Source organism: Limanda limanda, chromosome 23 (genome assembly GCF_963576545.1).
Source record: "Limanda limanda chromosome 23, fLimLim1.1, whole genome shotgun sequence".
In the NCBI taxonomy this organism is placed as follows: domain Eukaryota; kingdom Metazoa; phylum Chordata; class Actinopteri; order Pleuronectiformes; family Pleuronectidae; genus Limanda; species Limanda limanda.
The window spans coordinates 4,832,057-4,855,267 of NC_083658.1; the positions used below are offsets into that span (position 1 = coordinate 4,832,057).

Genomic DNA, 23,211 nt, shown 5'->3' on the forward strand with positions numbered 1-23,211 from the left:
AAAGGTACTTTGACCCTAGAAATAAAAACTAAATATTTCATTACTCAGCTTCAATTGCATAAACAAATCATCCACACTGGTGAAGGTCAGGCAGCTTTAAATCAAGGTTGAAGACCAGTATATGAAGAGTGACTCACGTGTCAGCGTCTGCAGTTTGAGGAACCTCAGTCTTCTCCTGGTCTCTGTGTGACAGTCTGAAGTATCTAAGAACAGTTACAGCTGAATATTAACACTCACAGACTCTAACATAGAGGATATAGACGTATATAAAGATGCAACTTTATGCGTTAAAGTTTGATTACACTCCATTAAAACACGATAACGCGGAAATACATGAACCATGAATCCTTTGATGCTGAGCCGTAAACAAACAACTCCACTCCTGCAGTGTCTGTCTTCCTAGATCAAAGGAAACTTTATTTTATTTTAGTTTTTTCAGGCAAAAAGCATGCAACGCTTCAAAATGCATGTGCTCGGGCCCACTCAGTGCTGCTTTGCAGCCCTAGAAATTTTAGTTATTATTATTTTAATATTGCAATTGAAGAAAAATATAAGAAATATGGGATTATAATTATTGATATTGTTCTGCATCTGATTGCACTGGGCTATGTACTAGCCAACAGACCAGGGAGAAACTGATATCATCATTGGATCCAGTGTATTTTGAGCTTTACTTTTACATCCAGGTTATCTCTGACTGTGCATCAACTCCAACGTCTCTGGTGAGTCCTCTGAATTTATGACATTTTCTGGAGGATCCCTTTAATTATTATTATTATTATTATTATTATTCAGGCAAATGAATTGGCTTTTTGAGGGCTTTAACATGCTCAACTTCTTACCAAAATTTGCAGAAAGGTAGAAAGTGGTGAAAATGTATTATTATTATTATTATTATTATTCAGGCAAATGAATTGGCTTTTTGAGGGCTTTAACATGCCCAACTTCTTACCAACATTTGCAGAAAGTTAGAAAGTGGTGAAAATTTACGTATTCTGGAGGAATTTTCAATGGGCGTTGCAAAATGGCTCAACGGTGCCCCCCGAGACCCCCGAGACCCCTGGTTCAGCATTATTATTTAACTGTTTCTTATCTCTTTCACTTGTCTTTGATTTTAAATTATCATATTTTTGTTGTTATAACAGTTGTTTAGTTGTTTTTTCAACATCCACGTGGTCTTTTGTTGGACACGTGCCTCGTCCATGCAGACGCAGGAGTGTGACCTTCTTAAACTTAGCACACTGGTGCGCGAGTCATATTTAATCTGTTTCCTTAATCCATCATTTCCAAGCATTGGACTCGTCGGGGTTTACGAGCATCGAACAGCTTTGTTGACATGAGGTACAGTGTTAGAGACGTGCAGGTGACTCACCGTCTAACGGAGGAAGTCGTTGTAAAGTTTATATAAACAACAATAACTGTAACTAGTATTTTGTCACGTTGACAAATTAAAGTAATGACAAATGGGAAGTTATACATTATAATTCGTCTGGAAGAATGAATGTGATATGAATGGGATCCCTTGAAACAATTGTTGAGCTGTTTGACTTAAAACCACTGAAGTCAACCTGATGGTGGCGCTAGAGGAACAGTCAGGGATCACCAGCCCTCAGCCGCTGTGCAGAATTTACATAATTGATTTGCACTGAATAAGTAAATAGAGAGAGAGAGTAAATATTTGAAATAAGAAGAGAGAAACATGGGTGTGAACTTTGTGGAGTTGAATAAGAACTTGCTGAGGAGTTACTTTGACAAAGCTGAGAAAACAAAACATATAAAACATTTTCCCCATTTTTACAGAAAATCCAACACAGGAAGGAAAAGAAAATAGCAGATACACCAGAAATTAAATGTTTTTTTTTGTTTTCAAAAGTGTGAGACCATTTAAAATGTTTCATCTATTTCTTTACAAGTACATGTTTTGATGTTCGGCCTCTAGCAACAGTGGTTGTGTAACATCTCAATCAAGCTGCACGTCTAAAATCGGTTGAATTTGTAGCCTGAGTATGACGGAGTGTTGGCGGCGTCGGTGGAGGTGTGATAGATAGTTCAAATGAATGATTTCCATCTTAGATTAGTTAATCTGCACTCGATTAGTAGAGCCTGGTTGAAAGATCTGCTGATCGATTAGCAACACTTGCAGAGGCCGGATTAGGGAGCTCTGGGCACCGGTGTCATTCTTGCTGAAGCTGCAGAAGAAGAAGCACCTTGTCTGAGTCACGTTATTCACGTCTCCCCTTTTCAGGTAGGAAATGAATGTTTAAGTTCCGTGAATATGTTATTGACCTGTTTTTCTACAAGATTATAATGTTTTGATGGTTGAATTTGTGAGTGTGCTGTTTGTGCAGCTAGTTTGTGCAGTGGTAGCATCACGTGGTAAGCATGTGTGCACCAGATGTTAGCATTGTTAGTTACCTTGTTTAATTTAGCAAAACACCTAACAAAGTATGATGTTGCTGATGTGTGTAGTTAATGTTCAGTATGTGTATGTGTGTAAAGATTAAGGGATGATTTAAGTTAATGTTCAAAGATTAATAGGCTATATATATATATATATATATATATATATATATATTGTTACCTGTTCATTTGTTGTAAGGTTGTAAATTGATTTTGTGAATTATAAACCATTCTTGCCGGCAGGAAGCAGCAGGAGCCCGGTGCTGACGTCACTCCGGCACAGATCCATCGCCTGCTTGTACGTCACCTTCTGTCTAGTGACGGGGTCGACCAGCTCCTTCGTGTGCGACGCCTCGTTTATTATTACTTTTTAAACCACAACAATAAGCCATCCACAATGGCACTTATTAATGTGAAACAGCCCCCGACCACCACTATCGTCATTGCTGGTCTTTCAAAGTCACACCATCCCTGTAAAGAAAGGAAGAAGAAAGAAAAGAAAATAGTAATTCACTCATGTCTAGTCGACCTTATCATGTGACTCATTGTAGTGGTTGAAGCTGTCTGGAGGATCTTTGAAGTTCAGTGCATGTCTGAAAGCAGACAAATGTTTTTGCCCCCTAGTGTAAAGACTGCAGAAAGTCTGGGGATCCCCCGCTGGGTTCAAAACAAATGAGTGGGTCGAAGATGCTGTCAGTGGAGACGCTTCTAAGACTTTTTGAACAACCAAAATAAGCCACTCACAATGGCACTTATTATTGTCAAACAGCCCCCGACCACCACTATCGTCATAGCTGGCTTTTCGAAATCACACCATCCCTGTAAAGAAAGAAAGAAGAAGAAAGAAAAGAAAATAGTAATTCACTAGTGACAAATTTCTGTTTCTGTTATCACTGCTGGTCACCACTAGAGGTCAGTACACAGCAGCAAACCACATAACAACATTGATCAGGCACCCTACCTTGGCCTTGGGGGCAGCGTTCCCGGCATCCTGGATGGCGCTCCCGGGATCCTGGACTGTGTTCCCGTGATCCTGGCTGGCGTTCGAATCTGATGGGTTGGACCATGCCTGAGCCCTAAAGGCATCCTCCTGGCTGGCGTTCGAATCTGATGGGTTGGACCATGCCTGAGCCCTAAAGGCATCCTCCTGGCTGGCGTTTGAATCTGATGGGTTGGACCATGCCTGAGCCCAAAAGGCATCCTCCTGGCTGGCGTTCGAACCTGATGGGTTGGACCATACCTGAGCCCTAAAGGCATCCTCCTCATAAAACATGTCTTCCCTGTCAGCGGCCATTTGGGAAAGAAAGAAGAAGAAGAAAGAAAAGAAAATAGTAATTCACTAGTGACAAATTTCTGTTTCTGTTATCACTGCTGGTCACCACTAGAGTTCAGTACACAGCAGCAAACCACATAACAACATTGATCAGGCACCCTACCTTGGCCTTAGGGGCAGCGTTCCCGGCATCCTGGATGGCGCTCCCGGGATCCTGGCTGTATATGGACGGGAAGGACTGTGCTTGAGCCTCCCAGGCAGCCCAGGAAAACACTACGCCCTGCTCTTCAACAGGAGCGGGGAAGAGCTCCGTCTCCTCGTGAAAGATTCCTTTCGAGAGGTCTTCCCTTTCAGCGGCCATTTCGTTCTGAAAGCCGGGATCCTGGCTGGACATGGACGGGAAGGACAGTAGGTGAGCATGTTAAAACCCTCAAAAAGCCAATTCATTTGCCTGAATAAGTTGCTAAACTTAGCAGGGAGCTAGGAAGTGGTGAAAATTTACGTATTCTGGAGTATTTGGAAATAGGCGTGGCAAAATAGCTCACCAGTGCCACCTACGGATAAGCCCCTCATTTAGCATTCACCGATCTTCACGAAAAAAAGAAGATGGTTGTGTATCATGACCAGACGCACAAAAACGTCTCTCAGTGCTTTATGAAAAACACAACAGGAAGCCCGCCATTTTGGATTTAGTGGCCATTTTGGCCATATTCTACATTTTTACTTTGATGTACTTCTCGTAGGGCTTTCATCGGAGCAACTTAAAATTTAGACGAGTGTCATCACAACAATATGGAGATCTAAAGTTATAAAAAAAATCAACTTTGTCAGAGCGTGTGTCCGTGGCGTTGCATCAAAGTTTGATTAAACGCCATCAAAACACGGGCGTCTGTTTCTCGGACATATTTGGTCCAATCGAGTCCAAACTAGACACATAAGACAAGAGTCGCGACCCAAAGACATCGACACAGAAATCGTGACTTAAAATCATTATCGTTATCAATGAGGCCAAACACCTGACTCAGTCAATTGAGCTGAGCCAACTTCTAAAAGCTGCTGAGAAACTGACAGAGACCGATGACACCAGTAAGCTAATCAACATGATTGATTTTTATTCCTAACAGCAAGTGCTGGTTACTTTGTGCATTCTAACTTGATACTAATGGCTTGTTTCACCTCATTTTCCTCCTGATAGCCTGGGACAGTGACATGGCTTCTCTGCTGCTGCTCCTCCATGTCCTGCCACCCACAGCTGGACGGAAGAGGACCAAGATAAGCCCCAGTGATGCAGTGGACAAAATGTTGTCCACTGCATCTTTTTTTTTTTTAATTTCCAATTAGCCAGTATTTTATATGTATAAACGCAATTTGAAATTACTTGGAAAGGCATATTCAAACAAAAGGATTTACAATTCCTCAGCAGCAAGGACTTCTTTGAGACACACACACACACACACACAGAGAGAGTTTGCCATGGCTTGTTTAACAACTCAACTTTTCTGGTGTACAGACCCAAGTGAGCAGGCGAAAGCGAGTTTGTGAGTTTCGTGCTAAAGTCTTCAACTAAAGTACTTAAACGTTTAAGTGTTTCATTTGTCAAGCTGTGCATGTTCCCTGCCAGTCCTTGATCTCTCATCTAAGACTTGATCACAGTTTTTATCCTAGCACCAGGTATAAGTTAGTTTGTGCACAAGATCGTTGTAGGCATCAGTTTTCAACATATTCAGGTTTAAAAAAACATTGAATTAGTTCTCATGAGAACGATTCTTGTCAAAGTGGAGATGCAGCAAGGCCAGAGTCATTTCAAACTAATTTCCACATGCTCCAAGATACCTCAGAAGTTGCTGGAACAAGTGTCATGCAGAACCCAGAGTCTCAGCGTTTGGATGGATCAGGTCAAAGAAACCAAGAAAATACAGAAAATATTTGTGCTTCAATTATTGCTAAACTACAAGGAAGTGGCATAGCAAATAGTGTTGTTTCATCAGTTGTTGGTGATTTGGAAGAACTTGCTAGTGGACTGCACTCTCAGGTTAAGCAGCAAGTACTGTCTGCTGTGCCTAAAGATAATCCTGTAAGAGCTACATTGGAAAAAGATCTGCAGACTTTTGAAAACCCATTTATTAACTTCAGTACTGAAAGTAAAAGACTGAATTATTTCAACAAAAAATGGGGTGTTGTGGAGCCAGTCGAAAGAGTTCTAGGAATTCGATTTGATACAAGGCGAAATAAACAAACAGGTACTTATGATCAAGTCCCAGTGAACGATACATTTGTTTTCATACCAATTTTGGAAACAATCAAATTCATGTGCCGAAATGCGGATATTTGTAAACTGCTTGGGGAAAGTTGTATATCAAGACCTGACAGATACGAAGACTTTTGTGATGGAAGTTATTCTAAGACACATCCATTGTTCTCTAAACACCCAAATTCTTTACAAATCCAGTTGTTTTGACGTCTTTGAGACTGCTAACCCACTAGGTTCAAAACGTGGTGTTCACAAAATAGGTGCTCTGTATTTTATCCTCAGAAATCTGCCACCAAAGTTTAACTTTGCATTGATGAATATTCATTTTGTTGCATTGTTTCACACTGAAGGTTTGAAAAAATATGGCTTTAATCCTATTCTAGAGCCTGTTCAGACACAGGAGTGGCATTTTGCAATCAGGTCACAGTGTGTCTTGCAAACGTAGGCATCACATTTGAAACATGTAAGACTTGTCTTATTGTCTCTAGGGGCACATAGCTTGCATCTCTTCCGTTTCTGCCCCTGTTTTGGGGGGAGAGTGGCCAGGGCCGTGGCTGGGGCTTGCAGACTCCTCACCAGACTGCAAGAGGCTGGTGTGCGGGGAAGGCGCCGTTGAATTAGAGGAGTCACTAAAGCTTTCCCAAGCTCTGCCAGGAAGAGTCTCCTCTTGAAACATTTCCCCTGATTCCAGGCTGGGTCGATCGCTGTCCACACCACATATGCATTACATGCAGACACATCGAGGATGTTGTGGAACACAGCCACAGGCCAACGAGCTGTCATTCGCTTGCAGGTGTATGTACCAGTAAGCTGCAATGAAAGAAACAATAATGAATAGATTGGAAACAATATTGAACCTGTCTTACACAAAATGCAATGTTTTACATGAATACAAGTAAATCAAATGCATGACAGATGAAAATATACATTACCTTATCAAGGCAATCAACGCCTCCTTTGTTTCTGTTGTAGTCCAGGATGATCTGGGGCTTCCTGTGCTCTGCTTCGCTGACAGCGGCGTCTTTGTGTAGAGTGCTCATCAGGATGACATTTTTATTTTTCTTGGGCAAATATGACACAAGACTGTGTGTGTCAGTGAAAGCAAATTTGGATGAGAGTGCCTCTCTCCCTCTGGTCGACACCAGTGCAGGGGGAAGTTGAGGCTTGTTCTTCCTCACTGTCCCCACCATGGTGAGCTTTCTTTTCAGCAGCTCCTGACCAAGCCCATGTGATGTGAAAAAGTTATCACATGTGATGTTATGCCCCTTGAGACCGGCTGTCATGTCCAACACAACACGCATGCCTTGGTTTTTTTCTGGCCTTCCAGTAACAGGTTTCCCTGTGTAAACCTGCATATTCCAGGCATAGCTGCTCCTGGCATCACATGCTGCCCAGATCTTGATCCCATACTTGCCTGGTTTGCTTGGGATGTACTGTTTGAATGGACAGCGACCTCTGAAAGGGACCGGGCGCTCGTCCACTGTCATCTCAGGGCCTGGATTGTACATCAGTGGTAGGCGCTCCATCCACCTGTCCCAAACGTTCCTGATGGCAGCCAGTTTGTCGTCTCGCCAGCGGAAAGGTCGTGTAGCTCTGTCATCAAATCTGATAATTCTTGAGAGGACATGAAACTGTTGCAGGGACATAGTTGACCGGAATATAGGCCTCCCTGACTCTGCATCCCACAGACTTTTTGTAGCCTCATTGTTGGACCGATGTACTCCTGCTAGAATCAACAGACCCATGTAGGCTTGGAGGTCTACCTGGTCCAAGGCCTTCCATGTGTCCGCAAACACACGCCCCCCTTCCAGGTTTGTCATCGCCAGTATAATTTCCACAATGGACTCTGGTAAAAAGAGTTGGAAGCTGGACTTGATGTCATCCACACGAGATGTTGCATACCGTGTTGGCCCTGGTGACATCCTAATGATATTTTCCCCTCTTGTTCTGCCTCCTCTGTCCTGGGGGGATGAATACCAGAGCAAGTTGCCATCCTTGGACTGGAATGTCACCTCAGGTGTGTCTTCCACAGGGGCCTCTTCCCCAGGTGCCTCTTCCTCAGGGGCCTCTTCCTCGCCATATGTTGACTGTTCGGTCTCATGATGGTCTGGATCAAAATCAGGATCGTTGTCTTCTATTTCTGAAACATCCTCCTCTATTTCTGGTTCAACTCCAATCCCGTCTTCATCAGTTTGAAAAAAAAGGTCAAGAGCCTCTTTGACAGAAAAATGTCTGATCGGGCGCCGACTCATTGTGTTCAGAGTAAAATAAGAGCAATGCACAAGCAAGCTATATATAGGGGATCTGTGAGAAGATATCATACGTTTTGTATCGAAAGTGTGGTTCACGTGGGGGGATGGACACATTAGCCCGGGAAAGAGCCAGGTTCCCATAACAAACACCTAATTGGTAACTTTGAAGTGTTACACGTTTAGTCTGGAAGGTGTGGTTCACGTAGGGGGACAGGCACATAAGCACGGGAAAGAGAGGACACATGGTCAGTCTGAAAGGGGTTCACGTGGGGTGGAGTGTGTGTGTGCGTGCGTGTATGTGCGTGCGTGTGTGTGTGTGTGTGTGTGCGTGTAGGTGTGTTTGTGTGTGTGTGTGTGCGTGTAGGTGTGTTTGTGTGTGCGTGTGGTGGTGGATTTGTGGTTGTGTACTATCTGATGAATGAACACAATCTAGGGTCACCCATTCATTTCCTATGGCGGTCATTTTTGACCGGGAACACCACAGGTGTTACAAAGTTGACTAAACAACTCAAAATTCAATGAAAGTAGTGATCAGCAATTGTAAATGTTCAAATGCCTAGTGTGGAGGATATCATAAGCCCTTGAGACAATAAAATGTAAAACACAATATTTAGGATTGATCGAAATGGAAATCGGTCAGATTTGACCCGAACACGACACAAAGGTTAACATTAGCTGCCACAAACTTCCAAAAACAACATGAAATTGACACTTATCAAGAATCAAGTAAGACCTCGGCTGACTCCACTCTCTCTTCTTGTATCGCACTCATTCATGGTTCTTTGTATTCATACAAAGAAACAGGAATACTGAAAAATAAATACACAATGACAAATGTCAAAAAGGAACAGAAACTATCTAGATATCAGTAAATAAAAAACACGTACAAACCCTTACAACACCAGAACAACACATTAAAGTGAAGAGAACCTAGTCACTACACTTCTGCTCTCCACAATAGAAACACACAAAGTCCCACACGTCTAGTCGACCTTATCATGTGACTCATTGTAGTGGTTGAAGCTGTCTGGAGGATCTTTGAAGTTCAGTGCATGTCTGAAACTAAATAAGTAGAAAAACATCAGCCACAATATATAAATATCCCTCTCCCCTCAGCATTTAAAACTACTGTAAGAAAACAAGGCACTGTTCAACATTATGTCATTTTAAAATAAGAATGACAAGTTTTAACAATTTAAAATTAGTTGCCACAAACTTCCAAGAACAATGTGAAATTGACACACAATAGAAACACACAAAGTCCCACACGTCTAGTCGACCTTATCATGTGACTCATTGTAGTCGTTGAAGCTGTCTGGAGGATCTTTGAAGTTCAGTGCATGTCTGAAAGCAGCTACATTTTTTTGCCCCCTAGTGTAAAGACTGCAGAAAGTCTGGGGATCCCTCGCTGGGTTCAAAACAAATGAGTAGAGGGTCGGAGATGCTTCTAACACGCAACAGATGGAAAAATGAAATATCTCTGGATGAAAAAGCTCCGCCTCAGTAGATAACATTGGACTTTCAGTGGAGAAGTGAGGTCCACCTACGAGCTAGAATTGAAGACTTCTGACTGTTGAAGGCGACTCAGGGTCTGTCTCTTTTCTCTGCTTGGATTCCAAAGGAGGTGACCGTTTTCTGACCGAACTCTTCTCTAGTGTGGACAAAGCCACTTGGATCCTAAAAAAAAAGAAATTTCATTACTCAGCTTCTAATGCAAAAACAAATCATCCGAAATTGGTGAAGGTTTAAATAAAGTTGGAAGACCAGTATATGAAGAGTGACTCACGTGTCAGCGTCTGCAGTTTGAGGAACATCAGTCTTCTCCTGGTCTCTGTGTGACAGTCTGAAGGATCTAAGAACAGTTAAAGCTGAATATTAACGCCCATAGTCTCTAACATAGAGGATATAGATGAATATAAAGATGGACGACATGAAGGCAATCCAAAAGTGAAGCCAGAGCGTCTCAATAGTCTCCGGTTAAAACAGATTCTGGTTGAAAGACGTACCTGCTCCTTAGTTTTCGTATTAACAGGACAGCTAAAGCTGAAGCAGTGCAAAGGAAGGTCACTACCACAATCCACGTCCCGACTGTGAGACAAAATGGAGGAATTGTTCATATCTTACACTCAACGACCAGTCAACAGGTCAAATGAGAGACTTGTGAACCTTGACTTACTGAAGCTTCTGCTAGCAGATCCAGATCCTTCATCCAAACCTGGGACAAAGAAAAACATCAGAATCATTCAGTAGTTATCAGTCTATGAATGTGTGGCTTAAGAAGTGTTTCTCACCACTAGTAGGCGTCACTTTCAAATCAGGAATCTCCACAAACGCCTCTTTGCGACAGGAGAGCACCTGCACGGCACATCCAACCCGTGTGCCAGCGTCATGGAAACCTGCCAACACGGCTGTGGCTGTGGCTGTGGCAGTGACAGTGACTGTACCGTTTGTGTTGATCACCACAGTTTGGTTCTGTGAGAGGTAGAAGTCTTGCTGTGTGAGGTTGAGAGTTACGGTTGGAGCAGGTCGTCCTGTGGCGGAGCAGGAAACCAGGAACTCATCAGTGGAATTTGATTCTCTCACGTGTAGAACGAGTTCATGCAGCTCTGGGGAGAAAAGAAATGAGTCAAACTGAAAAATGACTTTAGTGTTCTTGACTTGTGTCACAGTCTTATTACCATTTCATACTAGAACGTACAAAGTCAAGGTTGAGTTCAACAGGTTTATTCAGTCAGATTCTTACCATAGACCTTGAGGCAGGTTCTGCCAGTGAGCGCTCCAGCAGGGTTGGTGAAGAAGAGGCAGAGGTAGCAGCCCTCATCCTCCTCCGTCACATTCTTGATCGCTATGGAGCTGTTGTGTAGTCCACCATCTTTCACCTCCACTTTGCCTATAAAGTCTGAGATCACCGTGGAGCCAAAGATATTGTTGAGATTGATCTCCCCATCCTGAGTCTGTTTCTGCCATGTGACATGCACCACATGTTCAGACAGTAGGATCTGACAGCTGAGGAGAGCATCTTCTCCCACTGCCTCCTCCACAGTCTCCACAGACTGGATTACAGATGTTAGACCTACAGGAGAGGACAGTAGCACATCCAGAAGTTTCAACAGAGCACGTGGTACTGGGTAGAAACACGTTCCATTTTCTCGTGTAGTTTTCTCAATAAATTGTACTTCTGAGGAACTGAAACAAAACCATGTGCATATAGGTGTGCTCTTCACCTGCTTATCTCACCACCTAGTTCTAAAGATGTAGATCATATGGCAAATCATTGTTTTGTTTAATTCATTTTAATATTATTTGTATTTTTGAATGTTTGCATCTTCCTGTCTTGTGTTAATCAGGTGAACAGTTTGAGGTTAGATTTCAGTTTGATTTGGAAACTGGGTGCACGTGCTCAGACTGCTTCCATGTCCTCAGGATTCAGTGAAGGTTGTTTCTCGGAGTTTGAAAGCAAACTGTGCTTAACAGCGTGTATTTCGGCCGAGTTTTCAATTTCTCACTTTATTAAATCAATCAATGTGTACTTTACAATGTTATCTCTTACTATCCTGTTTGAACACAATTCATTCTAATGAAGTAACTCAATACTTAAATCGTTTTTTTTTATCTTTATCTTTAATCTTAACTTTTACTTAAAATTGAGTAATTATAATCATGAAGTAACAATACTTTTACTTGAGTACTGTTCGTGTTTAATCTCCCTTCACATGTGTGTATAGAACAAAGGCTGTTTGTCTGAGGAAGGAAGTCTGAGCTTGATATTCATCTGAGCTCGATGTAATATGAACTTTGGGTTGAAACCGTTTTATTTACAGTCTTTGGTTGAAACACACATCGGTGCCAGATTATCTTCACAACAACCCGAATAAATAATACAATAAAAGACACACAGCGAGCACACATGTGTCTTTTCAGTTTAAGACAAATAAATAACATTCAGCTAAATTAAAGTAATAATCAGTGTTCTCACCTTTCTGGATGAGTCAAAACACAAAGAGGACACGAGTGAGTGCAGGTTGAATCATCTCTGTTTCACACTATGTCCGGGTTTTACAGTTCATCTTGGCTTGTCGCCAACTGCCACGCCTCCAACGACGATATAAATCATGAGTAAAAAAAAAATTACAACTCCGAGCCGCTGAGGAGTGAAGCGGGTTTTCCGTGCTGCTGTTCCGTGCTGTTTGTTTCAATACCTATTGGCTGTCAGTAAAAGTGGGAGGGTCTGCTTCCCGAGGAAAATATGAAACAACCAATCAAAGAGCACCCTCAGATCACGTGGTTGATATTATACACTGTTTATTTTGTCTATATTATATATTGTCTGTTTATATTACCTCTATTTATATGATCTGTATTATACACCATCAGTTCATACTCCTTATATCATATATAAAGTTACATGTATTACATATTCTCTGTATACTTTATCTGAATCAGTTTATGTGAAACTTTATTTCTAACCCCTGGTGTTGTGAATCAGTTTATTTATATTTCTTTGTGATGTAAGTCTATCTGTGCTTTGTGTTGTTTGGCTTATTTATGAATGAATAAAGTTTATTAAAAAAAAACTTTCTGTGATGAGGGGGGGGGGAGTGGGTTACACTTGTTATCGTTTGTTCATAGAGAGCAGCTGTGTGACTAAACGGTTTTATTTCTCCTGTGATCTGTTGTTTGTTGTGAGATTTCTGCTGGTCAGTTGCATCATGTGATGATCTTTATTTTTTATGAAGAGCAATGAAATAATGTTCAGACATTAAAGCAGAATATTTAAATTGACAATTATGGATATAATTGAAATATAAATGAAATAATTAAAAACTAGAATAAGCACACAAAGCATAACGTAAGTTTACGACACAATGATGGAGATTCTGTCAGAATATAAATGTGCACACACACACACACAACCATACAGTAAATGTGCCTTCTAGAAATGTGAGTAATAAATAACGCTGATTTATTCAACATAACAAGAAAAATACAGTTAACAATGGTAATAAATATGCATAATAATAAAATATAGTTTATATTATATAATGTCTGAGGTCCACTTACTGATCAGATTGAATTCTTCTGGCTGTTGAAGACGACTCAGGGTCTGTCTCTTTTCTCTGCTTGGATTCTGAAGGAGGAGTCTTCTCTGGTGTGAACAAAGGTTCTTTGACCCTAAAAATGAAAACGAAATATTTCATTACTCAGCTTCTATTGTACAAACAAATCATCCACACTGGTGAAGGTCAGGCAGGTTTAAATAAAGTTTGAAGACCAGTATATGAAGAGTGACTCACGTGTCAGCGTCTGCAGTTTGAGGAACCTCAGTCTTCTCCTGGTCTCTGTGTGACAGTCTGAAGGATCTAAGAACAGTAAAATCTGAATATTAACGCTCACAGACTTTAACATAGAGGACATAGACGTATATAAAGATGGACGACATGAGGGCAATCCAAAAGTGAAGCCAAAGCGTCTCTATCGCCCTCTGGTGAATGGCTACGATGAGAAGTGATGTTGAGACCTGTGACTCATTCTTGATACTATCACTTCTTCCTCTGTTTCTCTGGAGCTTCTTCTCATTAGGGCCCGAGCACCGAAACGGTGGGAGGCCCTATTGAAATTGTAAGGATTATTCTGAGCGTAGTGAATGGGCTTTTTGAGAGCTTTCCCATGCTCAAAAAGTTTCTAAGGTTTGCAGTAAATTAGAAAGTGGTGAAAATTATTCTGGAGTAATTTGAAATGGGCGTGTCAAAATACCTCAACAGCGCCACCTACGGAAAAGCCCCTCATTTAGCATTCACCGATCCACACGAAAATGAGGACCGTTGTGTATCATGACCAGATGCACAAAAAAGTCTATCAGTGCATTATGAAAAACGCAACAGGAAGCCCGCCATTTTGGATTTAGTGGCCATTTTGGCCATATTCCACATTTTTACTTTGATGTACTTGTCGTAGAGTTTTCGTCAAATCAACTTAAAATTGAGATGTGTCATCACAACAAGACGGAGATTAAAAGTTATCCAAAGATACATTTTTCATCACACAGTGTGACCGTGGCGTGGCGTCAAAGTTTGACTACATGCCATTAAAACACGAGGTTCTGTAACGCGGACATACATGGACGATGAATCCTTTGATGCTGAGCCGTAAACAAACAACTCCAGTCCTGCAGAGACAGTGGTCATAATTCAAAGGAATCTTTATGTCTTGTTATTATTATTATTTGCCATTTTGGGCTTTTACAGGGTGTAGCCTCTTAAGCAGCGGGTGAGATTCGCCTAAAATGCCTGTCTGAGAAGTACCGAAAGTAAATTGAGCGCTGTTCTTGAACCATTTGGAGTACATGCATGATCTTGGTCTCTTTGAAAGGTAACATTCTGAACTTTCCCCCCCCAACAGTCAGAATCAGTCTAAGTGCTACTGACATTGAGTAATAGCAGTTGGAACACAGTGAAGTAGAAGGTTTTTATTTCCACCTGAATATTTTTTGTTAAACAGATGCCTGCAGATGACTCTATCTGGGACTTATGAGCTGGAAAACCCAATGGGACCCTAGCATGAAGCCTTGACTAGCCCAGGTTCAAATTTGATAACAATACCACAGAAAATTAATATTTCACAGATTTTTTCCCCAGGGCATGTCTAGGCGTTTTCCACACAGGCCACTTGGAACTATGGCAACCAACTAGGCTAGAAAGGCTACTTTTACACTCAAAATCATACTTTTATATAAAGGAGGCAAAACCGGTCATATGGTTTAAAATGTATACAAATAAACATCTTTCATGTTGTTTACATCTTGATGCTGGCTGCGCTGAGATTACACAACAGCAGACTGTGGCTATTCTTTGATGTAATAGTGTGTTTTGGACTGATTATGTTACTGGATTGGATCGTCTGGACCTTTGGCAATGTACCAAGACTGTTTTCGTTGGAATGTTAGCGATCTGTGGATTAATATGATGCTTCTTAGGTGAGTGACGTCGACTTTGTGATTGTTTTTTTTGTGTTAGTGTCTTGACTGTGACGTTAACTGTACCGGCTGTCGTGATCGGATCTTGAAATGGTTTACATCAGTCGAATCGGAAGAATCCTAGCTTTCTAATGATATGTTGCATCAGTATCTAGCGGTACGAGGCAGTTCTGAAAATAACAATGTTTGCTGCTTAACAGGCTAGCTAGACCAGGGGTGTCCAAACTGCGGCCCGCCATCCACTTTTAATTGGCCCGCATCAAAGTCTAAAAATATAACAGTATGTCACACTGTTCAAAGGCAGCTACAGTAAAGGCAGCTGCCTTTGAACAGTGTGACAACACTGCTGAGGAGAGGTAGACTGTTGCTCTTTTCAATAGTGTGTTAAAACGTGGGGAAAAGAGGAAGTGAAGGAGAGAGGGAGGAGCAGAGATCTGTTTCTGTTCAGAGGAAGTGAATCTGTTCTTCAGTCTCTGGCAGCAGCTGAAATACAGCAGCAAGAAAATCAACTGGACAGAGAAAGGTTCTGCTGTTGGATCTGTGTGGATCTACTGAAGGATCCGGTGACTACTGGCTGTGTACACAGCTACTGTAAGATCTGTATTAACACCCACTGGGACAAAGAGGAGGAGAGAGGAAGCTACAGCTGTCCTCAGTGTAGACAGACCTTCACACTGAGGCCCGTCCTGGAGAAAAACACCTTGTTAGCTGATTTAGTGGAGGAGCTGAAGAAGACTGGACTCCTAGCTGATCCTGCTGATCACTGCTATGCTGGACCTGAAGATGTGGCCTCTGATGTGTGCACTGGGAGAAAACGCTCTCAAGTTCTGTTTGGTTTGTTTGGCCTCTTATTGTGAAAAACACCTCCAAAAACACCTCCAGCGTCTTCAGTCCCCTCTATATAAGATTGAGATTACGATTAGGTATCATTTACGGAGGAGGCCATAAATGAAATGAGCCGTCAATGGCTCTGCTGATAAAGCAGTGGAGGACAGTGAGGAGATGTTCACTGAGCTGATCCGTCTGCTGGAGAAACTGAAGTGAGTCGAGTTAGAGAGCTTCAGGAGAGACTGGAGCAGGAGATCACTGAGCTGAAGAGGAAATACCATGAACTGAAGCAGCTCTCAGACACAGAGGATCACAACCAGCTTCTACACAACTACCTCTCACTGTCACCACTCAGTGAATCTACACACTCATCCAGCATCAGGTTCCGTCCTCTGAGGAACTTTGAGGACGTGACAGCAGCTGTGTCACAGGTCAGAGGTCGACTACAGGACATTCTGAGTGAGACAAAGACAGAGATTTTACTGATTGTGTCTCAAGTGGATGTTTTACTGCCACAACCAGAGCCAGAGACCAGAGCTGACTTCTTACGTTATTCACAGGAAATCACAATGGATCCAAACACAGTAAACAGACGTCTGTTATTATCTGAGGGACACAGAAAAGTAACATGGGTGAGAGAAGATCAGTCTTATTCTAATCACCCAAGATTCACCTTTTGGCCTCAGGTCCTCAGTAGAGAGAGTCTGACTGGACGTTGTTACTGGGAGGTGGAGGTGAAGGTGGGGGGAGGAGGAAGAATGGGTGTAGCAGTCACATACAAGAATATCAGCAGAGCAGGAGAGTCACTTGAATGTGCATTTGGATACAATGATAAATCTAGCTCATTATATTGTTTTAGAAACAGTTATTACTTTTATAACAACAGCATCAGGACTCCAGTGTCAGGTCCTTGGTCCTCCAGAGTAGAAGTGTACCTGGATCACAGTGCAGGTGTTCTGTCCTTCTACAGCGTCTCTGACACCATCACTCTCCTCCACAGAGTCCAGACCACATTCACTCAGCCTCTCTATGCTGGAGTCGGGGTTTATTGTTCTGGATCCACAGCTAAGTTCTGTAAACTCAAATAGACTCGAGTCATTAAAAGCACTGATTTAGATTCTGTGTGTAAATCTTTAACTTCTTTTGTCTCAATGTTTGTTGATCAAAGTTCGTCGCTTACCTCCTCTTTTCCTCCTCCCTCTCCTCCTCTCTGACCTCCTCTCCTCTCTCTCTCCTCTCTGACCTCCTCTCCTCTCTCACCTCCTCTCTCTCCTCTCTGACCTCCTCTCTCACCTCCTCTCTCAACTCCTCTCTGACCTCCTCTCCTCTCTCTCCTCTCTGACCTCCTCTCTCTCTCCTCTCATACCTCCTCTCTGACCTCCTCTCTGACCTCCTCTCTCACCTCCTCTCTCAACTCCTCTCTGACCTCCTCTCCTCTCTCTCCTCTCTCCTTTCTGACCTCCTCTCTCACCTCATCTCTCACCTCCTCTCCCTCCTCTCTCTCACCTCCTCTCTCACCTCCTCCTGAAACTGATCCTTTACTTTTCTGAAAAAAGAAACCGATCAAATTATATCTTGTGTCAGAAAAAGCTTTAAATCAAAGTCCAGCTTTGATTTAAACGTGATGTTTGTATTAAACTGCTTCAGTTCCTAATGAATCTTTCATCTGATCAAATATGGATCAATAATGAAGCTGCTCATTAAAGGGACTCTTACCTATGTTGCATTTGAGAATTACAGCACATTCGAATCATCCCGCCTTCCTCCAATGCCCCACCCCCTCGTTCCCATCCTCGGTGTTTTTTCTTTTGTTTTTCCCCCTGGGAGCGGCTGTTTCAGTACGCCGTGGACCACTTTGGTCTGCCATCGTCAGTCGCTACGGTCGATACGGTCGCTACTCGCTACTGTCTGCCGTGGAATCAAAACAAACCCTATAGTTGAGGACGCGCCTTGATGACGCGGGCCCGAATGCGCCAGAAGAAGCAGACGGGCTTCCTGTCTGTTTCCATGCAGCAAACAGACAGGTCTGTCGGCCAATAAGGTCCTTCGGTCCGAAGAATTTTATTGGTTGAAGTTTTCACTAAATATTACGAGAGTGAAATAATTGTTTGCTTTAACTCCTGGTGGGCCTGTCTTGCATTTTAGAGTGTCATTACCTTATTAATACCAATTTAACCTTATCCACAAAAAGTGTAAAAATGCAACAAAGGTAAGAGTCCCTTTAAGTGAACTCCAAAACATTGAGATTAGATTGACTCTGCTCCATAGACGGAGGTAAAGGCCTCTTTAAACTAACAGAAGTTTCTCTGTGGATTTGATTTATTTTTGTACTCGACAGGTGAAAAGATGAGCTGCTAGTGAAGATGTGTTGTCATGACGATAGAGGCTTGTTCAGCTCCGTGATGTTATTTTCTTCATGAACAGAGAGAATCTTTATTAGGGCCCCAGCACTGACAGGTGAGGCCCTATTGAAATTGTAAGGATTCTTCTGAGCTAATGAATTGGCTCAAAAATCTTTAAAAGAATGCCTCAACAGCGTCACGTAGAACGCAGCCCCTAGGTTTCCACATAACCGATCTTCACCAAAATCAGGACACAAGTGTATCATGACTATTCATACAAAAAAAGCCACAAGGAGCATTATAAAAAAACGCAACATGAAGCCCGCCATTTTGGATCTACTGGCCATTTTGGCCATATTCCGCATTTTTACTTTGACGTACTTGTCGTAGGGCTAAGATCAACTTAAAATTAAGATGAGTCTAATCAGAACAAGAAGGAGATTTAAAGTTATTTGAATCTCAACTTTACTCATACCGTGTGACCGTGGTGTGGCGTCAAAGTTTGATAACACGCCATCAAAACACAAGCTTCTGTATCTCAGACATATTTGGTCCAATCGAGTCCAAACTAGACACATAAGACAAGAGTCTCGACCTGAAGACATCTACACAGAAATCATGACTTGTTTTGTTTTTGGAACGTCTTACACTAGGAAACATTCCTCCTCATCCACTTTGCGAAACCATGTCAAACTGTGTCAAGTGTCTCAAGACATTAATGTAGGCATAAGATTACTGTGACTTTCCGTCAAACGGCATATCAATGGCGTGGCATCAAAGTTCATCAACTCGCCATGACACACGAAATCGCTGTAACTTCCGTGTTCATGGGTCAAACTCCCTCAAACTACATGTGTGTAGCAACAGCCCCCCCCCCCCTGAAGATATTCAGATGATTTTAAGGAATAGGCATGGCACGATCACTGACTAGCGCCCCCTAAAGGTCAGCCCCCGCACTACGATTGGCCTACATCTACAAAAATCTATAGGGACATGTGTCTTTTCATGACAAAGAAATAAGTCTCTTGGATACATATGGTAGACCAAACAGGAAGCCCGCAATTTTGGATTTGGTGGCCATTTTGGCCATTTTCTAAAATTTTACTCTGATGAACTTGTCGTAGGGCTTTCATCAGCTCAACTTCAACTTCTGGGAATGTCACCTAAACAAAATGGAGATATAATCCGACTCGGTATATTTGATTTCATCACACCGTGTTACCGTGGCCTGTCATCAAAGTTTGATTACACGCCATTAAAACACGAGCTTCTGTATCTCAGACATATTTGGTCCAATTGAGTCCAAACTAGGCATGTAAGACAAGAGTAGGGACCTGATGACATCTACAAAGAAATCATGACTTAAAATCACAGCGCCATCTGCTGGCTACAGGAAGTGAAGCATTCATCCTTTCCAACGCAGAGACGAGCGCTTGGTCATTGATCGCTCTCACTTCACCGGCCGCAACAGGTTTGAAATCGCCTGTGTGCTCGGGCCCGTTAGTGCTACAACGTAGCCCTAGTTTCACCTACTTTCTTTCCCTCTGTCCCTTTGTTCCTGCCATCTCTCTTTTTCAGTCTTGATGATGGTACTTTGGATCTCAGCCTTGCTATAATTTACTGCCATATTTCCAGTTCTTTTCCTTATTGATCCTTAATGCGTATTTGTATTTCAGGAAAATATGTATATGTCCAAACGCAAGTTTTGAATGTAAGTTTGATTTAGTTGTAGTGATATTTCTGCTGGTCAGTTGCATCATGTGAGGATCCTTATTTCTTATGAAGAGCAATGAAGTCAGGTTCAGATATTAAAGCAGAATATTTCAATTGACAGTTATTTGCATAATTGGAAAATAAATGAATAATTAAGAACTAGAATCACCCAACAAAGCACAACGTAAATTGATGATATTATGATTGAGATTATGTCAGAACATAGATACGCACACACACAACCATACAGTAAATGTGCCTTCTAGATATTTGGTTAATAAATAACGCTGATATGTTCAATATGACAAACAAAATACAGTTAACTATTGAAATAAATATGCAAAGCAAAAATATAGTTTATAACGTTTAATGTCTACGGTCCACCTACTGGTCAGATTGAGTTCTTCTGGCTGTTGAAGACGACTCAGGGTCTGTCTCTTTTCTCTGCCTGTATTCTGAAGGAGGTGACTGTTCTCTGACCGGAGTCTTCTTTGGTGTGAACAAAGGAACTTTGACACTATAAATAAAAACAAAATATTTCATTACTCATCTTCTCTTTTGTTGTAGTGAGATTTCTGCTGGTCAGTTGCTTCATGTGAGGATCCTTCTTACTTTTGAAGAGCAATGAAGTCACGTTCAGACATTAAAGCAGAATATTTAAATTTACAATAATGGTCTTAATTGGAAAATAAATGAAATAATAACAAATTTGAAGTAGCAAACAAAGATAACGTAAATTTACGTTACAATGATTGAGATTATGGCAGAACATAGATGCGCGCACACACACACACACACACAGTAAATTTGTCTTCTAGATATGTGAGTAATAAATACCGCTGATATGTTTAATATAACAAGAAAAATACAGTTAACTATTAAAATAAAAATGCAAAACAAAAATATAGTTTATAATATATAATGTCTGAGGTACACTTACTTGTCAGATTCAATTCTACTGGCTGTTGAAGACGACTCAGGGTCTGTCGCTTTATTTTTCTTTTTTTTTCTTTTGGGCTGACTCTTCTCTGGTTTTAACAAAGGTATTTTGACCCTGAAAATGAAAACAAAATATTTCATTACTCAGCTTCTATTGTACAAACAAATCATCCACACTGGTGAAGGTCAGGCAGGTTTAAATAAAGTTTGAAGACCAGTATATGAAGAGTGACTCACGTATCAGCGTCTGCAGTTTGAGGAACCTCAGTCTCCTCAAGGTCTCTGTGTGACAGTCTGAAGGATCTAAGAACAGTTAAAGCTGAATATTAATTCTCATAGATTCTAACATAGAGGATATAGACGAATATAAAGATGGACGACATGACGGCAATCCAAAAGTGAAGCCAAAGCGTCTCTATCGCCCTCTGGTGGCTGGCTATCCGACATCTCACTAATGTGGGAATATGCGTGCCATCCACAGATGGCTTGAGGATTCACTGTCTCTTCTACGTGTATGTTTAAAATAAACATGAATCTGTGAATTATTGTAATAGCTCAGTGTTGTATGCAATATGTATGTTTATAAAAGGCAGTGGCATGGCCACCCTGTACCTTGCACATGTTTAAATTAAAAACATTAATATATGAAACTCTGTAATATTTGAATAGTTTAGTATTGAATGCACAATAACAGGGTAGCTATGTTTATACATGGCACTAGGCCCAGTTTAATATAAAACACAAGGTCATACAATATCTGCAGATGTTTAGGAATTAAACTTACAGAAAGACAATTGTATAACTCTGTCCTTGAAATTTCTACGACAGTCATTATAATCATAAAGTAACAATAATTGTACTTGAGTACTGCTGGTGTCTTATCTCCCTCCATATGTGTGTATAGAACAAAGGCTGTTTGTCTGAGGCAGGAAGTCTGACCCACAGACTTTAGATTTTGGTATTTCCTCACATATTGAACATCACTTCTCACCGCGGCAAGGAATAAACCATTCATCTGTAGGGTTGAGATTCAGCCAGTTTCATTAAGTATTTATACATTAAATTAATAATATTATATATTTTTCTTACCTGTCTGGAAGAGTCCTAACGCAAAGAGGACGAGTGTAAGTTCAGGAATCATCTCTGTCCCACAGTGTCCATGAAAGAACTAAATCAAATATTTTGCGGTCAGAGGAATCAAACGTGTTCGTCCTCCCACCTTCTCCTTCTGGTCTTTAAATGGTGGTTAGAAAACGCCCGTTTAGAATGTAAGTCTGATTTAGTTGTAGTGATATTTCTGCTGGTCAGTTGCATCATGTGATGCACACACACACACACAACCATACCGTAAATGTGCTTTCTAGATATGTGAGTATAAATAACGCTGATATGTTCAATATCACAAGAAAAATAGAGTTAATCAAAATAAATATGCAGAACAAAAATATGGTTTATTATTATTAAAGACACACAGCGAGCGCACATGAGTCTTTTCAGATTAAGACAAATAAATTACATTCAGCTGAATTAAAGTAATAATCAGTGTTCTCACCTTTCTGAGTGAAGCGGGTTTCCCCTGCCTGCTGTTTAACACCAGATGTTGTTTCACTACCTATTGGCTGTCAGTTAAAGTGGGAGGGTCTGCTTCCCGAGGAAAATCTGAAACAACCAATCAAAGAGCAGCCTCAGATCACGTGGTTGGTATCATACACTGTTTATTTTGTCTATATCATATATTTTCTGTTTATATTACCTCTATTTATATGATCTGTATTATACACCATCTGTTCATAGGGGTTAGGGCTCTTCATGTCAGATCTAATATATAAAATAATCATAATTAGGCAGAAAATAAAAAATAAATCAACATGAAACATTAATTTACCCAACAGGTGCCAGAAGAAAAAACAGGTTGCCGCAATTTAATTAAGGTTAAATAAATTCAGTTCAGTTCGGTGAAATATTTGTTAATTTAAAGAAAGATTCATTTATTAGAGGAAACAAAAAGATATTATGAAATAAAGTGAAATGTTATTTCCAGCACAACAGCCATATATATATTTAAACAACCTCCCCTCATAGATTGTAGTCATCAGAAAAACGTTGACACTGCTGGATCAAGTTTAAATTCACACATAAGAGGCTGAAAACTCAAAACTTTGACAGAAAGTAAACTTTCGTGTTGTGAAAGGAAACTCACCCGCCGACAGAGGACTGGTGAGAGACTGGAGCAGCTGCCT

General features: G+C 41.2%; 2 protein-coding genes across 2 annotated transcripts; both read right to left on the reverse strand.

Annotated features, from left to right (window-relative positions):
* Positions 1-6,314: 6,314 nt before the first annotated feature.
* Positions 6,315-8,176, reverse strand: LOC132996988 (piggyBac transposable element-derived protein 4-like). The gene is made up of 2 exons (XM_061067360.1): positions 6,857-8,176; positions 6,315-6,734 (listed from the first exon to the last, which is right to left on the reverse strand). The coding sequence occupies exons 1-2, from the start codon at positions 8,174-8,176 to the stop codon at positions 6,315-6,317; spliced, it is 1,740 nt and encodes a 579-aa protein (XP_060923343.1).
* A 652-nt stretch (positions 8,177-8,828) lies between these two features.
* LOC132996989 (OX-2 membrane glycoprotein-like) lies at positions 8,829-22,135 on the reverse strand. Its single transcript, XM_061067361.1, has 7 exons — positions 22,061-22,135; positions 10,920-11,249; positions 10,468-10,782; positions 10,353-10,391; positions 10,183-10,264; positions 9,963-10,028; positions 8,829-9,853 (listed from the first exon to the last, which is right to left on the reverse strand). The coding sequence occupies exons 1-7, from the start codon at positions 22,110-22,112 to the stop codon at positions 9,727-9,729; spliced, it is 1,011 nt and encodes a 336-aa protein (XP_060923344.1). The 5' UTR covers positions 22,113-22,135; the 3' UTR covers positions 8,829-9,726.
* Positions 22,136-23,211: the final 1,076 nt, after the last annotated feature.